The sequence below is a fragment of the Polypterus senegalus genome, chromosome 2 (assembly GCF_016835505.1).
Source record: "Polypterus senegalus isolate Bchr_013 chromosome 2, ASM1683550v1, whole genome shotgun sequence".
Taxonomy (NCBI): domain Eukaryota; kingdom Metazoa; phylum Chordata; class Cladistia; order Polypteriformes; family Polypteridae; genus Polypterus; species Polypterus senegalus.
In genome coordinates, this window is record NC_053155.1 from 128,892,544 (window position 1) to 128,912,475 (window position 19,932).

The window sequence follows — 19,932 nt, forward strand, 5'->3', positions numbered from 1 at the left end:
TGTCCTGAGGCTTTAAATGGTCTCTCAGTCTGATTCAGTAGGCCACACAATCATGGGGAAGGCCACTGACTTGACATTTGTCCAGAACACAGTCATTGACACCCTCCACAAGGAGGGGAAGCCACAAAAGGTCATTGCTAAAGAAGCTGGCTGTTCACAGAGTGCTGTATCCAAGTATATTAATGGAAAGTTGAGAGGAAGGAAAAATGTGGCAGAAAAAGGTGCACAAGCAACAGGGATAACTGCAGCCTTGAGAGGATTGTGAAGCACAGCCCATTCATGAATTTGGGGGAGTTTCACAAGGAGTATGTAGGGATACCTGGAGGGAGCTTGCAAGACTTTATCTACCTGTAAATAATTGAAAGCATCAAAACAGGGTGAATATTGTTAGCATTGGAATGTTAGAAAATAGGCAACCAACACCTAATTCATATGTGGACATTACATCGGTAAGTAGGCTATGAAAGACTGGTAGCCTGTGTAGGGCTGTTTCCTGTCCTGAGACCAGTGCAATTGAGATAGTCTACACTGCAAATCAATCCTGAACTGAATTAAGAAAGCTTGAAAATGTTACCTTTATGTTGTCAGATAGTGGGCTGTATGAATGAACTCGCAGATGAGAGAAACTACCATACCAAACAAAACAAAACTCTATATGCACAAGCTTGGGTCCTTTCTCATACCTGCTGACTCATGATGTGAGGTGTTCTCATATGCACGTATGCTTTCATTTCTTCTTGCGCATTTTCACACCTTTGCAAAAAAGTTCACACATGGTTAAATGACTATATCAATACTGAAACATTAATACAGAGATCAGGTAGTTAATTAAAGCATTTTATTTATAATTTAGGCCATAACTGTACATTAATATTCAAGTTAAGCATATTAATGTCTTTTAAAAGTTATATTTTAGCTTAAAAATGAATGCACACTATTAATAATATAGTGTATTAATGTATTTCACATAGCAAATTATAATATACTCAATGATTTTTGCATGTTTATTTTACTCATCTGTAAAGATAGCACCTTTAAAAGGCAAATGCCATTGAGATGGCTCTGGATTTTTTTTTTAAAAAGCTGCATGCAAGCAAAGTTTTTATAGCTCAGTGAACATTAGGCTAAATATTTGCCTTCATTGAAATCACAATCCATTACCTACCACAACTGTAATGCTCTCATTCACCTGCTTCTTAATGCATAACCTGCTGTTACCAATTGTAGGCTTTATTTTAATTCTAAAAGTTCTTCTAATTCCAGTCAGGTGATTAACACAACGGCACAATTTCGTCTTGTTTTTGCACCTTCGATCAATCAATCTCCTTCTCCCCCGGAGGCCCCAATGGGATGATCACTGGATCCACATTTGTCGACCTTATGGTTTCTAAAAATCAATACAAAATTAAGTACAAGAAAGAAAAGGTAAGGCATATTCATCATATAATCTGCAATCTGGGCACTAGTGGAGGAGAAGATTCCTGTCAAAAATCACTTTAGAAGGTACTAATCTAATTCAGGTTTGATATAGGCACTTTGTTTTGGTCTAGTAGGACCACTTCAACTGTAATTAACAATAATATATTTTTTCGAATCCAGATTTTTACCTATAATTAAATCCTGATGGGTTTAGGGTGTCAGAAACACAAATATTTATATAATGGCCAATATCTCTGCTGGATAACTGAGACTTTTCTTAACGTCTCTGTGGTCAACAGTGTGTGTGTGTGTGTGGGGTTGGGATTCTTACTGGGGAAACATCATTATTTTCTTTTTTTGTAAATGTCAGTCCCATTATCTTTCTCATTTATGGTTTAAGAAAAAATTCTTTAGGGTGTTCCTCTAGTAGTACCACTGTCTGAGTCCAGCATATTTTACAGGATCTCTTTGAGTTAAGCATGCACACTCAAAGAGTTAACCTGTTATGCACTTTTGGTATCCGGATCACCACTCTTTCATAAATAAAAATCAAGACAACTTTTTATTTCTGCTTTTGCATTTATTAATAATTTTGATAAATATGAGCAAGCAGAGATCACAATCACATCACAACCAAATATCTGCAGTACATTACTTATTGTTATCATTCTTATACCAACAACATGAATGGGAGATAGCACCAAGTGTGGTGTGCTCAGCACATTACATGGATAATCCGTGATACGCAACATACCCGAGACTGCAAAATATTAATTAGCTGAGTTGCATCCTCTAGAGATAGCTTGACTCTGTTGCTGCTTGTCAAACGTGGCTGGAATGTCTTAGACCAGCACAACAGGAATGATAGATTGTAAAGAGGTAGACATTACTGCCTTAAAAGTTCTTTCAACTCTACCAGTGTAGTTAACTATCGAAACCAACTCTATAGCATATAAAATAAAAAGCAATGTTTACAATCTTTAATTTTGTAAGGCATGATAGAAAGCAACATATCAAACTTAAATTAAGGACATGTTTTAAAACAATAAGATGGAATGATCTTTTTTTTTTAATAATTCTTTAAAACTGTTTGACAACAATAACGGCAACTCCATGGCATGGTTGATTTGACCTGACTCAGTATATGGGTAAAAGAAATAAAAAATTAAAGGTAGATGGTGAAATCCTTTTACATTTAGGATTAAATAAATCTAAATACCTTTACATTTGGGATTAAATAAAACTCACTATGATGATGAATAATATAGCATGCTTTTACTCTGTGGATATGATTACTGCATAATGTTACAGTCTGTACCCTATGGCAGGAAATTGTTATTCAGTAGCTATGGATACCTTTTGAGATAAGGGCTTATTAAAACATTAACTGAATTGTAATATTTTCTTCTAGACTCTTCAGTGCATACTCTATATGCATTCTCAAACATTCATCTGGCAGTGTCAAGTCATGACACCCACACATACACCAGTCCATTATAGGACACCCATACGTACACATACACCTTCGCTCATACATCCTACCATTGATCATTTTCTGGATGTGCTTTTTCTATCTCAGGACTGTCTAACTCAGCAGTGTAATTCATAAGGCAGGAGACAAACCCAGGATGGCAATGCTCTGTATGGTATACTCATACAGACACTTACACTTATTAAAACTAAGCAAGTTTAGAGCCACCAATCAAAAATTAAGATAAATATATTTTGGGAGAAGATTTGAGTTCTTACAAAAAAACTGCAAGGGGGCAGTATCACAGAGGTCGTGCTCAATCAATGAGCCCAAGTCACTGGAGCTGTGAGGCAGCACTGTTAACTACAATTGCATCACTCAGCTCTAATAGCACTTTATTTAATCCACATTGAGCAGCACTCTGTGTGTATCTAATTATACGATATTTTATGATTCTGAAATTATGTATTATAAAGGAAGGGAGGAGCTAATCCACGCTTTGTTTTCTGCAACTTTGTGCTATGAAACTGTGTCTTTAGAATGAATGTGCATTTTTTATAGTATCTCTTTTTAATTTCTAAGTCCTGTTGAATTAATCAAATCAAATCACGGAATACAATAGTTAAAACAAAGAAGATGAAATCTGCCATAATTAACCTGTGGTTTCAAATAATTTCTGAATGTAACTGAAGAAATATTTTACTATATAGTGAAAAGTATTTGCTTTACTGTCTCTTAAGGAGAAGTATGCAGCTTTGTTATAGTTCAAATACCTTGTTACTCAGGTATTATATTTGTTACTTAGCAACACAAAAATCAGAAGCAATTTGACATTTAACTGGCTGAAGAAAAATAAATTTACAAAAATAACACATCAGAACATTTCACTTTTTTCTTCATTCATTTCAAATTTTATTTCACAAGCTCTTTAATGTCATCTAAGACAGAGTTTTTCATTTGCTTGCAAGGCCAGTTTTGCACCACTCCACATAAATGTCATCTGCGTGACTGTGTTTGAAAAAAAAATACCCGTTCTGCTACTTCTAAACCTTACGAACAATTCATTGACAAATACAAATTATGCTAACATTTTTTTATGAATCTGCAATATACTCCCTGACTATAAAAATGTAATCTTAGCAAATTATTAATGAACTAGCCACACTGCATGTTGAAGACAGGTAATAGAATAATTTAAAAATATTTGCTACCTTCAGCACTTTTGCTCTGTATTTGCGTGTGTCTGAAACTGTCTTTACCATCACTCCCTCTCTTGAGCGCAACAGTAGAGCCACCAATTAAATTAAGATAAATATATTTTAGGAGAAGATTTGAGTTCTTACAAAAAAAAAAACTACAAGGGTCAGGGCAAGGGGGTACTATCACAGAGGTAGTGCTAGAATGGTAGAATGTTTTAATTGAGTGTCTTGTGTGAGTAATACAGCCAATTCAAACATAGTATTAACTGCTTTGAATATTAGGAATAATGACATAATGCTTCTCAGACTCCGTCATTACTTTTGTGATAACTTTCTCACCTCTTGTCCACATTTATACTTCCCGTCTTTGAAAGCGACTCTCTCAGCTTGCCTCCCATTCCATTAAAATAAATTTAACACTCGCACTTCCGGCTTCAATCACATCACCAAAGTCAAACTGACCAATTAGATTGCTCACAAGGACTAGACAAACACACAAACTTTAGAGTTATTTATGTAGTAGATAATTCAACAGAGGGAAAAATAAGTTACCATGACTAGTCCTTGACAGTACAATACAACTCGCAAGTAAGTCACAAGACTTGCCAAACAATGTATTGAAGCATGTTGTCACACTGGTGTTTTGAAAACAAGCAACTGTATATTTTGATTTACCTCCTCCTGTTTAATGTTAAAGTATAAATGTATACTTTTTCATCAAATTTCAAGGGAAATAATTTATATATTCAAGCAAAATGGTACTACTAAAAAGTAGACTATATAATTAAGGTACACGAGATGCTGGAATTACACTCTTAATTAATTGTATTGACCTTATTAATAAAATCTCAATAAAACATTGCCTTGGTATGACTGTTAGAATGCATTTTTTCATTTTGCTGTTACGCATGCATTGGTACATGGATGCGAGCATCTTGTAAGTGATTACTAGAGAAACACAGACATTCTGAGAAGCAGGAGAAATGGTATTTAACAATTTCATCTAAATATGCTCCAAATTACCATCAACATCAAAAGGAATTAAAAATCTGTGTTTCACCCTCTGAATCCCCTACTTCTGTTTTCTGAACTTATTTTTAGTCCTTTGGTTGTAGTGCAGAAAGTACACATTAACAAGCTTAGCCTGCCTTACTTCAAAAATTTTAATTAAAAAAAAAGCCTTCACTTGGATCTCTAAAAAACTTTCTTTCAAATTTACTTTCAGATTGTTTCTTCCATGATGACACATGCCTTTTGGACATTTGAGTATGAACAAGAAATGTGTTTTCACCAAAAGTCCTTTCCTCTCCAGCATTTACTTGGCCATGGCAAGTTCACATATTTTTCCACAAATGCTATACATGTGTCCTTGAAAACATTAGTTTACATTTTAGTTTAAAGGAAGCCTTTACAATTGTTAGTATTTGAGTAATCTGTCTAAATTATTCACTCAGCATATTGGATAGCTAAGATTAGGCAAAACCTGTTTCCTAAACATTTAAATTTTGAGTAAATTACATGGTGTGCTTTAAATTTCTTCTCCCACTGTAGGTAGAATTTTTAAATTAACTCAAGTCCTCACTGAATGTAGCAAAACTGTCCTCTTAAAGGTTATTCTGTTTTAATGCTTGGCATTCTCATGATTCTCATTTTGCACTTCCTACAGAAATTTACTGTGTATTGTTTTTACTACATAGTATATTTACATCTTTGTTCATATATGCTTATATTTAAAAAGAGGGCTAAAAAGAGTATAAATACTTTCCAGTTTTACATTTACAAATGACCTATTAGTGTACTGTGTTCAGCTCCCTAAACTTTTGTTATTCAAGTATACAAGTAAACATATTAAAGAATGTGTTAATTGAGTGTCTTGTGTGAGTAATACAGCCAATTCAAACATAGCATTAACTACTTTGAATATTAGGAAGAAGAAGTAATGCTTTATGTCCATTTCTGTTAGACCAAGATCAGACTCCCTATGACTATGAAATTGGAAAAAAGGTTAAAAATCAGATGGTTGAATAAAAAAAAAATGGACTAACATCTGTGATGCTAAAAGAAAAAAAATGACATTTTGAAATATGTCAGTGCTTAAACCAAAAAAAAAGCATTTTGCCTTCAAGTGTTTCCAAAATAAATATGTTCAGGTGTGACTTTCTTGGGTTCACAATACAGTGTTAGGACATGCTACAGAGTGTGGAGTAAAACAGCACAGAGAGATGAAAAACCTCTAATTAATTTTGCAGCCTTCATTCCTCAAAAGAAAAAAGTGCAATGATTTTACTCTTTAGCTTCAGCCAGTTTGTTGTTCATTTCTTTACTTTTCTTATCTCCTTCCTCTGGTTTTGTCTCTGAACTGCTCTCTGTTGCTTTCTTCTTGGTGCTACGGCCAACAGTTTGCTTGTCTTTGGCCTTTTTAACAGGTTTATGGCTTGTAGTCTTTTTTGGTTTGGAGCGCTGAACGGCAGGTTTCTCCGCCTAATGATGAAAAGAAAATTCCAAATTAATTCTGTCTAGTGATATAAAGGTGTTAGGCACTTAAAAATACACTTTCTCTCTTTGTACCACAAACTTCTGTCTTCTTCTCTGCCAGTTCTTTTCATACCAAATTCAAGTCAAACTTTAGGGTTTATTTTGCTTGCCATAAAGTTACAAAGAAGTAAGAGATTAACATGAAACTGATGAGCTGATTTGTTTCAGAATTTTAAATGCATATTCATTTATACTAAAATGACATCATAAAAATGACAACACATACACATTACTTTAGATAAGGACAATATGTTATGTAGATGCAAATGAAAAATAAATGTACGCTTATTTATTGTTAAAAGTTGTCAAGCATTTTTGTATTATTTGCTAATTCAGCTTCTATTGTGCAAATATATATACTATAAGAGTTAGGGTTAGGGTTAGGGGGTGCCAATAATACATTACATAGCAAAGGAAATGTTTACCTTACAATAAAATACTTTGATTAAAATGTGCATATTTATAACAAAACCTATTAGTTAAGAGAAAATAAATTTTAGCTCTACAATGTTCACTTTTTAATATTTAGATATAATTTGTAATAGTTAAATAGTTTCTTTTCTGTTATAAAATTACCCATCCATCTAGTACCATAAACTACAATATGGAGTCTACTACAGCAAACGTTTCCACATAAGACATATCCAAATGTCCATATTTTAAAATGACCTTTTAAATAAACAATGAGCCTTCCTTTAGTAGAGACTATTCTACATAATATTAATATGTAATATTTAAAACAGATTTTCTTTAATGAGTTGATATAACTGTGGTTTAGTCTGGGTTTTATTTATGTTTAAATATGAATACCAATGAACTGAAATAAACAATATTGTCAGGCTTATTTTTCAAAATTTCAGTTTAGTTCCTTCATTACATGTTCATTTTTTTGTGCTTTGTACTTAAGTGATTCTGATAATCCTATGTGCCTTTAAAACTAAGGTATTCTAATTTTAAAGTCAAATTTGATGTTTAACACATTTTTGGAGAACTTATAACTTATTAGTATTTTGCCAAAATGACATTTACTTTTTTCTGTGGCCACCAGCATTTTGTGGATCTTGTCATCATGACACGGATTCTAGTTGCCTGGGCACAGCCTCAAAGGTCATGACATAAAGAGGTCAATTAGGTGAGGGGGGTTAAAAGGTCATCTCAGCAGCCATTTTGTATCTGAGTTTGCAGATAAACCTCAACTTTTAAATCTTTCTAGACCTTTTTCTTACCTTTTCAGTTTCTGATCTCTTGCTGTCAGTTTTGACTTGTGTTTTTTGAATTTGTTTTCATTTTATTTAAAGGTAGGATTGATTTTCATTCCCAATCTCGACTTGCTTTTTGAATACATGTTTCTCCTGGTCCTTTACATAAAAATATTATTGCTACCCTGCGGGGCCAGTACAAGATGCCAGAGCCTTTTATTGCACAGTCTTCAAAGTTTGTAATGATCCTTAGGCCAAAATGGGTATGTCTAGATAGCTTTAGCCTTTGAATCAAACCTTACAATTCACCACTTATTATGAGCTACTAGTGTAGCTGTTTATGTCTGATGCGCATTTCATAAGAGACAATAATAAAAAATACATTTTCAAAATACTCAGGGACACTGTACATCAAAATATACAACAAAGGATAAAGCAAACCATAAAAGTACAGGCAGTCCCCGGGTTACGTACAAGATAGGGACTGTAGGTTTGTACTTAAGTTGAATTTGTATGTAAGTCGGAACAGGTACATAAATTTAATAAATGCTATTGTTGACCGACTGTAACCAAGTACTCTGCCAATGAATGATGGATTTCACCTCTCTCTGTCCTTTTTATTATTTCTACTTTATTTTCAATGGTGATGGTTTTTCTATACTATTCTATACTTTACTATATCACCAGCACTTGCATCAGATTTGTGTTTCAGAGACATTCTTGAAGGGTGAAGACAAAAGGTTAAGATGAGCTCTTCTGCACAGCACTGTCCACGCTATCATAGCAGGAAGGCAGCCCTCGTCAGCACGTCTGATGTACTGACAAGAGACAACTTCCTGCTATGTATGTAACTGTACAAGCAGGCTTGCTATTGAGAATGAATGGGGGCGGCGAGGGGGGGGTTCATCACCAGCCCACCTCACAGTCACCTCTACTACAGTATGCTGCCTGCAGTGTCAACCCACCAAGAACAAACACGGTGCGGCCAAAGGTGGGAAATGAATCGCCCCCATTCAATAGGCAGCCATCCGATGCACACTACAATGCTACCCCCCTCCGCCCCGTTCACCCTCAATGGCCTCCATTCAGCCACAACCGGGTCACAGTTTGCAGCATTACTAGCCACCCACCGAGAACGAATGGGGCAGTTGTGTGTGGTGGGTGGGCAGTGAAACCACTTGCCGCTGGGAGCCACCTGAGGGACACTACACTGCGAGAGTAGCGAACTCTCCCCCCCTCCAGCCTCCATGCAGCCACCGCTTGCAGCGTCCCCAGGCCTAAGATGACGGAGCGGCAGTTACTGAGGCACATGCGTCGCAGCTGTGGCCCCGTTCGTAAGTCATAGGTCACATGTCCGTAACCTGGAGACTACTTGTATACAAAGTTAGCAGAAGCTAACAAAATGCAACATTATAAAGATGAGTTTTAAGTTTAGATTTAAAAAACAGAGAGTGAGTTGCAGGCACAGAGCTCCACAGGCAGGGCATTCCACACCTGTGTGCCCGGTACACTAAGAGCTTTGTTACCCATAGTGTGGAGCCTGCACATTGAGACATTTAGCAACACGATTTTAGAGGAAACGAGGTGATCGTGATGGGGTGTATGGTTTTTATAAGGAAAATATTTGTGGCAATCACAGTAACAGGCTATTGCTATCCTATTTACATTTCCTACTCTTCTTGGTCTCTTGTTGTGGCCCTTCAGTGCCACTATCATTTTGACCAAGTAGGGGACCTGCTAAAAAATGGAAAAGAAAATGTATTCATTGACATACTGCAGTTTAAGGCAGTGCCACAACATCATCACAGGTTACACTGTGGGTGGAATAGTTCATTAACCCCTGACTTTTTAAGAAATTCATATAGATTAGAATTTATTTCCTTTCCTTCACTGACAACTGGGCATGCAATCATTATGTATCTTAAATATTTTTTTTAATTTATGATATGAATATATATACATTCATATTCACATTCTGAAAACTGGATCATGTGGGCTCAGCAGCTACCCTGGCAATATTAGGTGCAAGGCCAATACGAACCCTAGACAGGGCAGCAGTTCCACATGAGACACACTCAGCACAACAACAATGACATTTAGACACAGAATGAACATGTAAACTCCATGTACTGTAGATAATGACTGGGTGTGGGAATCAAATTCAGAATACTAACTCCATTAAGCAGCAGCACTAACCACTGTGCCTCCCTTATGATATGTACATACTGTTGAAATCTATATTTTACATGTATTTTGTGTCTTTTGGATTACATAGGCAGTGTTTTTATTCTTATTATTAGCTTGTTCTCTCTATTATTTTCTAATATAGGTTGTCTTATTTTTAGATCATTATTTTTACAATTTCTGCCTGAATTTGAAAATCTGAGTAAGTCTTCTCAGAAGGTCACCATTTTCTGTACTTGAAGAAATCTAAAAGAGTCCTTACTTTTGGGGGATCCTTGTATGGCTCACTGTAGAGGCTCCGTATCCTTCTGCGTTCCATCAATTTATTATCTGCTGACAAATGACCACCTTGGTCTCCCTTGAACGTGGCACTGTAGCTAGTTTCTAGAGTAGTCTTATCCTCTGGTGGTTTGTATTGAGACTTGGCTTTGATAGGCTTAACTGGTTTAACATCTGAATAGGCTTTGAATTCATTTCTGCAAAGACAAAAGACAATTTAATTATTCAGTATTTAAATTAGTAAAATCTTAATGTCCAAAAAATCTGTATAAATTACACCCGGGAAATTTGATGACAAGCATGCCTTCTTCCTCAAGTTCCTTTGCAGAATTCCTAATTTTTCCAAACTCATTTCAGAGAAACAAATCAAATGATGGAGAAGGCAGCTAAAGGCTTCACATTCTTACCCAATGTCAAAGACATAAAATCCTGATTCTACAGTATGGGCACCATATTTTTGCCTGCTATTTTGGCATTATATGTATTTGCAAATTATTACTGTAGTATATATGCATTTACCTCTATTTATTTATTGGACTGCTTTGACAGTACTCATATGAAATATCTTGACTGAATTTTAACAGAAAGTCTTAACTGCTCTTTATAAAAAATGCAGGACATTACAATTAAAAAGTTCATAAATTCATTTATTTATTAGCTGACCGATCTTTACATATTTAATCAACAATAAGTGAAAAAGTAAATGCATTTTTTTTCAGGAGCTTAGACAAGATTTCATCAGACAAGGTTATACCCCCAAAACAACAGACACTCAAATAAGAAGGGCTATTGCCATACTCGGAGACATCCTTCTGGAATATAAAAACAACAAGAACCACATCTCACTTGTTGTCACCTCTAACCCACATCTTGAGGCACTTTGAAAAATTATAAAGGAACTTCAGCCAATGCTAAACAATGATGAAACGCTGAAAAATATATTTCCAGAACCACCCCTCCTGGCATACAGACAACCACCAAACCTGAAGCAACTAATTGTCTGAAGCTCCCTTAGTGAACCAACAGAAAATGGCACATCTCCCTGCCTACAGGAAAGATGTAAAACATGTCCTTAAATTTATGATACAGATTGTGTAGTTATACCACACTAACAACTAGAACATCGCATAAAGGGATAATTGCACTCTATCCATCCATCCATCCTCTTCCACTTATCCTAGTTCAGGTCGTGGGCGCAGCAGCTTGAGCAGAGATGCCCAGACTTCCTTCTCCCCGGCCACTTCTTCTAGCTCTTCCGGGGGGAATCCTGAGACGTTCCCAGGCCAGCCGGGAGACATAGTCCCTCCAGCGTGTCCTGGGTCTTCCCCGGGGCCTCTTCCCAGTTGGATGTGCCCGGAACACCTCACCAGGGAGGCGTCCAGGAGGCATCCTGATACTCTGAGCCCCTCCCAGATGACACAGCTTCTAACCCTATCTTTAAGGGAAAGCCCAGACACCCTGTGGAGGAAACTCATTTCAGCCACTTGTATTCGCTATGTCATTCATTCGGTCACTACCCATAGCTCATGATCATAGGTGAGGGTAGGAACGTAGGTCGACTGGTAAATTGAGCGCTTTGCCTTACAGCTCAGCTCCTTTCTCACCACGACAGACCGATGCAGAGCCCGCATCACTGTGGACGCCGCACCAATCCACCTGTTAATCTCATGCTCCATTCTTCCCTCACTTGTGAACAAGACCCCGAGATACTTGAACTCCTCCACTTGGGGCAGGATCTTGCTTCCAACACTGAGAGGGCACTCCACCCTTTTCCAGCTGAGATCCATGGTCTCGGATTTGGAGGTGCTGATTCCCATCCCAGCCACTTCACACTCAGCTGCGAACCGATTCAGAGAGAGTTGAAGATCACAGCCTGATGAAGCAAACAGTACAACATCATCTGCAAAAAGCAGTGACCCAATCCTGAGTCCACCAAACCGGATCCCCTCAACACCCTGGCTGCGCCTAGAAATTCTGTCCATAAAAATTATGAACAGAATCGGTGACACAGGGCAGCCTTGGCGGAGTCCAACTCTCACTGGAAACGGGTTCGACTTACTGCCGGCAATGTGGACCAAGCTCTATATAAACACAGGGAATTTTTGTTTCTGTATTACATCTTGCCTGAAGAAGGGGCCTGCATTGCCTTGAAAGCTTGCATATTGTAATATTTTAATTAGCCAATAAAAGGTATTATTTTGCTTGACTTCTCACTACATCCATAATGGCTAACATGGTACAACACCCTTGTACTACATGCAAAATACAATGCAAATTTGACTTTGCAATAACTAATTCAATGAAAAATAAATACATATGCAATTTCTGTCTGTGGAAAATGTCAGTACACCCTTGGCTCTATTAACTAGTATTGCCCCTTTGTCAGAAACAACTTCAAGTAGGGTTTCCTATAAGTGTCTACCAGTCTCAGACATCAGCTTTCCCACTTCTCCATACAAATTTCTTTCAGTTGTGCAATATTTCACATTAGAATCCCTGAAGCCTATGAAAACAGTTGTAATGCCGGGCCACCTTAAATTCATTTACACCTCCTCATCAGCATCTTTGTTTTGCAAATGTTTCAAACAGCACAAGCAGTAAGCCGACTGCTATCCCATCCCCCACTGACACAGCTCAAGTTGGACAAAAAGTTCTACCAGCTCAAGTCTGTTTATCTGGGTGTGAGGTGTCTGAAATTGTATAGGGTAAATAATATATTTGGAATGCCTGCATTTCATGTGTGGTCTGTGTCTACAACGACCTGGGTAAATGTAGGATGACAGGAAAAATGAGGCAAGAAACATCAAACACGTAACTAAAACAGAAACTTTTTTCATGTTATAATACAAATGACAAAGTTTTCACGTGAAGTATATACTGTACTAGCCAGCGGAGAAGTAGTGTGTTAAAGAAGTTATGAAAAAGAAAAGGAAATATTTTAAAAATAACGTAAGATGATTGTTAATGTAATTGTTTTGTCACTGATATGAGTGTTGCTGTCATATATATAGACACAGACACACACACATACACACACACAAACACACACACATATATATATATACATATACATATATATGCATATATATACATATACATATATATATACACATATATACATATATAGCAAAATACCCGCACTTTGCAGCGGAGAAGTAGTGTGTTAAAGAAGTAATGAAAAAGAAAAGGAAACATTTTAATAATAACGTAACATGATTGACAATGTAATTGTTTTGTCATTGTCATGAGTATTGCTGGCATATATATATATATATATATATATATATATATATATATATATATACACATATACATACGTATATATACAGACACACATTTACATACACTTATATCTATCTATCTATCTATCTATCTATCTATCTATCTATCTATCTAAATATATATCTATATTTATCTATATATCTATCTATCTATATATGTATAGCTATATCTATATCTATCTATATGTTTATATCCATCTATCTATATATCTATATCTATATCTATATATATATATATATATATATATATATATATATATATATATATATATATAACTCCTTAGGGGTGCGAGCAGCTGTTGCTGGGGGTGCCAGAATCCACTGAGGAAGAAAAATTAAAAACATTATTTGTACAAAATCTTAATTTATCTATCCATTCCTAAATAATTAAATGGGCAGGCTATTTCGTATCAGTGCAATACGCTGCTTGTTAAAACGGATGACTCCTAATCTTACGTGCACTTAGTGCTGCGTGGGTATTATGAACTATCGTATTTGTTCAAGTTGTATTTAAATTTTAAATATAAGTAATTTTTATTTGGTCGACAGAAATATGTTTAGTAGGAATAAAAGTTAAATTTAATCATCATTGCATACATTTTTCTACACCAAAGAAATTTAAAGACTAAATCCAACTGCCTGATGGGCTCATCAGGCAGTACGCACTCACTGCACCCACTCTCGTGAATCGAACCTCAGATGTCAGCATTAAAGGCGAAGCCTCTCATGTTGCGCTAGGGTGTGTGGTTTGTTTATTTGACAGTATGTAGATCGGGGTGTGTATATATATATATATATATTACTTTTTAGAATGCAACGTATAGTTTTGTCCAGGAGGAAAGCAATGTTGCCTCAAATCAATGGCAACCTTTTGTAAGGTGTGTCCCTGAGACTTATTAATTGTCATCGCGAAGCAGATCCTTACTGGAAATTTGAGGCATTTCAATTGAAATGGGAGATCAGTGGGTATAACGTTGATGCCAGGAATACATTCAGAGTGTGGCGCTCTACTGTTTTTTTGTGTAGTTGCCTTCACACAGCCTCTCCGCTGCTTTATAAACAAACGCCATATAAAGCCATCACCTTGTCTATTGTGTAATGCATTTTTTGAACACATTTGATGCATGGAAGTGATCACTCGTACTGCGTTCAGTAAGTTCACGTGAGTTGCAATGTTCACGGCTTAATTTAATGTTAAGTAAGACCCGGCACTTAAAAGTTTCTGGCTGCACTCCGGTTGTAATATGACGAAGCTGCGCGAGGTCACTTTTGAGAATGCAAGTATAGTTGTCCAGGAGAAAAGCAATCTTGCCTGAAATTAATGGCATCGTTTTGTAGGGTCTGTCCCTGAGACTTATTACTTGTCATCGCGCAGCAGAGCCTTACTGGAAATTGGTGACATCTGAATTGAAATGGGAGATCAGAGGGTATAAAGGGGACGTGAGGAATACATTGAGTGTGGAGAAACTCTAGAGACAGGGTGTGTATTAACTTGTGGATTTTTCTGTGAGTATTTGGTGGCAGTGTGACGAAGTTGCTTCGGAAGACGGCGTTCAGCTCAGAGTGAAATGAGGTGAATGGGAGGGGAGTTGATGACGTGACTCCCCCACCCGCCTTAACAGTCAATCCCCCACAAACACAGTCTCGGAATTTGCATAAGCACAGCCCTTCACCTGCAATTTTAACTTAGTTACAAAGTGATCAAAACTCTCGTTTATATCCTGCGTCCTTTCATTAAACTTGTATCCCGCATTACCCGTGGGCATGACAAACGCCAGCGGCAGCCTGTCTATGAACTTAATTTAATCTTTATGTTTACACCGTGCTTTGTTTCCGAAGTAGCAGCACTCATGAATGTGGTTGTAAATGTCAGTCGCTCGCTTCTTATTGTTTCGCTGCCTTCTCAATTATATAATACATGTTTTCTTCGGTGCTTTTTGGAGCTCTTCCTGGTTTTCTATGTACTGCGTTGATAGTCAGTTCACGTGATTACGTGGGAGGCGTGATGATGTCACACAAAACTCCGCCCCCCACGGCCATCCAGCTCAACTCCATTACAGTATATGGAGAAAAATAGCTTCCAGTTATGACCATTACGCGTAGAATTTCGAAATGAAACCTGCCCAACTTTTGTAAGTAAGCTGTAAGGAATGAGCCTGCCATATTTCAGCCTTCTACCTACACGGGAACTTGGAGAATTAGTGATGAGTCAGTGAGTGAGTGAGTGAGTCAGTGAGTGAGTGAGTGAGTCAGTCAGTGAGGGCTTTGCCTTTTATTAGTATAGATGAAGACGAAAATCCAAATATCAAATAAACACTTTTACAAAAGGTACAGGTATAACAAAAAAAGTGCACTTTTGTCCAAGAATATAACCGAAGAAAAAGAAATTGGGTTAGGGTACAATGCTGACAACTCTGTCTCATAAACATGAGGTTGTGGGTTTGATTCCGAGTCTGTCCAGCGTTTACCATTTCGAGTAGTGAGCTGCTCTTATTGTTACTATTATAGAATAAAAACATAAATTTGATTTGAATCTGTAACAGCCAGTGTAAATTTATGGTACTTGTAAAGGTTTGGTTTTATTCTCTCAGAAAGATGGAACCGTTTAGGTGCAGCAAGAGGTTGAGTGTCATCCCAAAGTGGAAACTTTGTTTCATCCTTGTCTCTCACTTTTTTTTTAATTCTTTTATATTGCGCGGTCTGTCCTGAGTTAAAAGGACAGAGGTAGACACAGATTTTCATCTATTTAAGCTCCCAGGTCCTCCAATTTATTCCATTCAGCACTCTTAATGTATGGGCCTTTTGTTTTGTTCTGATTCTCTGTTTTACAATTAGACAATTCGACAGAATGGGTATCTACATGAGAAGAACGGCAGCCTGGTTTTGTCGATACTATCGTAATGGTTAATGGAGGCAGCAGCAATCGGGAATCATTAGATGTTTGTGACTTTTTACTCTTCCCAGCGCCACCAGAGCGTTCCTTCAAACCCATGCTTATTTTTGGAATTAGAGCTGCTTGGATGCTGGCATTATGACACATATCCTTTTCACTCTGCATTCCTACTTCCTGGCCTGGACTTATCTGTCTGAGTATTGGCTTCTCAGACAGGATATACCAGCCTGTGATAAACAGATAAGACACCTGACATGGTTATAGGAAATACGGCTACTCAGTTCCCTTCACAGATGCCTGGGACCCCTTCACTCAATGTTCCCCTTTCTTTGTTCACCTTGACCTTGACTGTCTGAGTAGTGTTTTCAGAGACACAATGTTCAGGCTTGGGAAATCTTTCTGTGACTTCAGCTATCAATGTCAAAACAAGCACTATTCGTTTCCCTTCAGCTCTGTTAGGGACTCCTTAACACTGTGTTCCTATTTGATGTATTGTACAGAGATCACTTACCTATATAGCCAAATTGACACCTGCCTGCTGATCTAACTACCAGACACCATAACCATTTCTGTACTGCTTCTATCGGTGCACTTGCTGTTTCTTTCAGACCTCACATGGTTATGCCCAGGGTCTTCAAGACTGACAGGATCGCTTCTATTATCTTTAAAAGTTTGTTCAACTCATGAAAATCTTCCAGTAGTTTCAGTTGATCCATTTGCCATGTGTCTAAACTTTAGGTGTTTCCTTCCACCTTCTGTGAGTTGGTCGGCATATGCTTCTTTTTTGCATGCTCCGAGGCACGATGGGAACAGAAGTCTGGTTCATCAACCATATGATCAGTCTGTACCATCACTAGTTCATTCAGACTCTATTCCTGGAACTTCTTAGTTTCTCTAAAAGAAACAGAAGAGTCACATGCTGCAAAAATTTTCCCTCTGTGGTATTCCCATTGATGGACTGTGCATTTTGAGAGTTGTAGGCCAGTCGCCATTTTGGTTTTCCTAGGGTTCTTCAGGGTTAAGCACGTGATTCTCATCTGCAAATAGAAGGAGCAAGGTTTTCGTAGCTCAAATACATCGATTGCCTTCTGTTGTCATCGTGCCTAGGGTCATAGGACACTCACATAACCTCTCTTAAATACAGGTGACTGTCAAGTCCAACCTATTAAACACCACCTTGAATTTATTTAATACACTTCATCATTAATATGAATGGTAATTTACTTTTTAGTTGTTACTTGCAAATGGAAACATTCATCTGTACTTTTTTTCCTTCATTGCCAGTGGAAATCATTAGTATAAGATTAATAAAGATGACAGAAAGAAATTCTTGAGGTGCAGCATCAAGATATGATGATTTTTCAAAGGATAGTATGACAAGTCTCTTAACTTAGTTAGCCAGCTAACAAATGAAGTAGTTTAAAAAATTAATTAATTGATGTAGCTTATTTACCTTGTCTTAAATTATATTTTATTTTAAAAAACATTTTTATGAGCTCCACCCTTAACAATACATTTTTCAAAATGAGACGGCAAATGTTTTAACATTCTATGGCTTTCATTTAATAATTCAATTAACGAATTTATAAAAAATGCTAAATTATTCCTAAAAAATGTATGCACTGTTTGTATTGTATCCGAGTGATAGAATAACTCTTGCTGAATAATTTGGTGAGAAGTCCAGTTTGAAATGATTAACTTTACCACCTGACATCATGCTGAATGAGTACTGCTTGTCTCAGTCACTTAGTGCCTTTCATATTTTCTAGTGTTTTTATGGTTCTCAGTTGACTAACAAAAACACATCCTTCACACTCTTAGTAGATTTAAAATAAATAAATAAATAATTAAAATAAAAATAAAACCTGCAGCCACAATATGCCCCCAGGACCGAGGTTGGGAAACACTGCTCTAGCTTTACCAGTTTCACCATGCTTCACACTACCAGGATGACTCCTTACATCCCTTGGGTGGAGTGGTGGCTCTGAGGCTAAGGATCTGCTCTGGCATCTCAAAGGTTGCCGGTTTGAATCCCCATCACTGCCAAAAGAGATCCTACTCTGCTGGGCCCTTGAGCAAAGCCCTTTACCTGCAATTGCTCCAGGGGCACTGTACAATGGCTGACCCTGTGCTCTGACCCCAAGGGGTATGTGAAAACTAACAAATTCCTAATAAAAGAAATTGCATAAGGCGAAATAAAGAACAAATCAAAAAAAAATAAAGAACTAATAGATTGAACTTTATCAAACAACTTTCAAATAGTGCTAATATAAAGCAGTTCTTCCTCGTCAAGGCATATTAAACGTAATGCAAAATCTCCTTTGCACCTCTGTTAAAGATTTAGATTCAATGTACGCCATAATGACGATTACATGATGTGGCACTGAGCAGATGTTCACTGCCACATCAGACACTATATTCTATATATACAGTGCATCCGGAAAGTATTCACAGCGCATCACTTTTTCCAAATTTTGTTATGTTACAGCCTTATTCCAAAATGGATTAAATTCATTTTTTCCTCAGAATTCTACACAAAACATCCCATAATGACAACATGAAAAAAGTTTACTTGAGGTTTTTGCAAATTTATTAAAAATAAAAAAACTAAAATAAAATGTGTGTTTTCAGATTGAGCAAACCTTATTTGAAAAGCATCCTGAAATCTTTTCAATAAAAGTGTTACAGCTCAGTGAGGTTGTACATTGAGGCAGAAGCTACTGTTATGGGTAGAGTTCAAATTAAACTGACATACTGTATGCAGCAGGTTTACCTAATATTATGCAGGTTATGACCCTATTCATAGGTTGTGGGCCACATAATTGAAGAAAAACTAATTTTTGTTGGCATCTACTGAAATAAATTTTGCTGACACTGGGTAAGTTGCGGATTCAAACTAGGTTAGTGTCATCTGAAAATGTAATTAATTCACTTTTTACATTTTAATCTAAGTAACTGATATAAATTGTTGACAGATGATCATTGTATATCTCCTCTTTTTGACCTCCAAACCTTCATAAAAAGTTCCTAGTTAAAAAAAAGGTTTTGTTCTTAAGTCATTTGAACATTACTTTCTGAATCCCTGCCTCTAGAAAATGACAAACCTCTCAAGAAGTACCTTATTAAAAGCATTATGAAAGTTTGCATAAATACTACTGTATGCTGCTATACTATAATTAAAAGCTTTTGTTGCCTCCTCATAACACTTTCTGATGTTAGTGAAACACAATTACATTTTGACTATGTGCTAATACACCATACAGCATAATGGGCTAATTTTCTTGTAATTCATAAATGATTCCATTAACTAACTAGCCTACAATTACCAGAGTCCACCTAATCGTCTTTGTTTTTTTTATACAATTTGACAAATATGATTCAGCCAGGATTTTTAGTGCCAATACCAATCACCAGTTCTTGTCATTAGAACAGTGCATTCTGATTTTGTTTTTCTTTTAAAACATTTTTAAAC

The 19,932-nt window shown here is 36.7% G+C and overlaps 1 protein-coding gene across 2 annotated transcripts in view; it reads right to left on the bottom strand.

Moving 5' to 3' along the window:
* Window positions 1-841: 841 nt before the first annotated feature.
* The window catches only part of map6a (microtubule-associated protein 6a), a 54,074-nt gene continuing 34,983 nt past the window's right edge, over window positions 842-19,932 (bottom strand). Inside the window, exons 2-4 of one of the 2 annotated variants that reach the window (XM_039744582.1) lie at window positions 10,270-10,483; window positions 6,377-6,570; window positions 842-1,387 (exon numbers count right to left, since the gene is read on the bottom strand). In XM_039744582.1, coding sequence (XP_039600516.1) covers window positions 1,318-1,387; window positions 6,377-6,570; window positions 10,270-10,483 — 478 coding nt within the window. In that variant the 3' untranslated portion in view covers window positions 842-1,317. The remainder of the gene's footprint in view (window positions 1,388-6,376; window positions 6,571-10,269; window positions 10,484-19,932) is intronic. The other variant, XM_039744583.1, reaches the window with a different exon arrangement.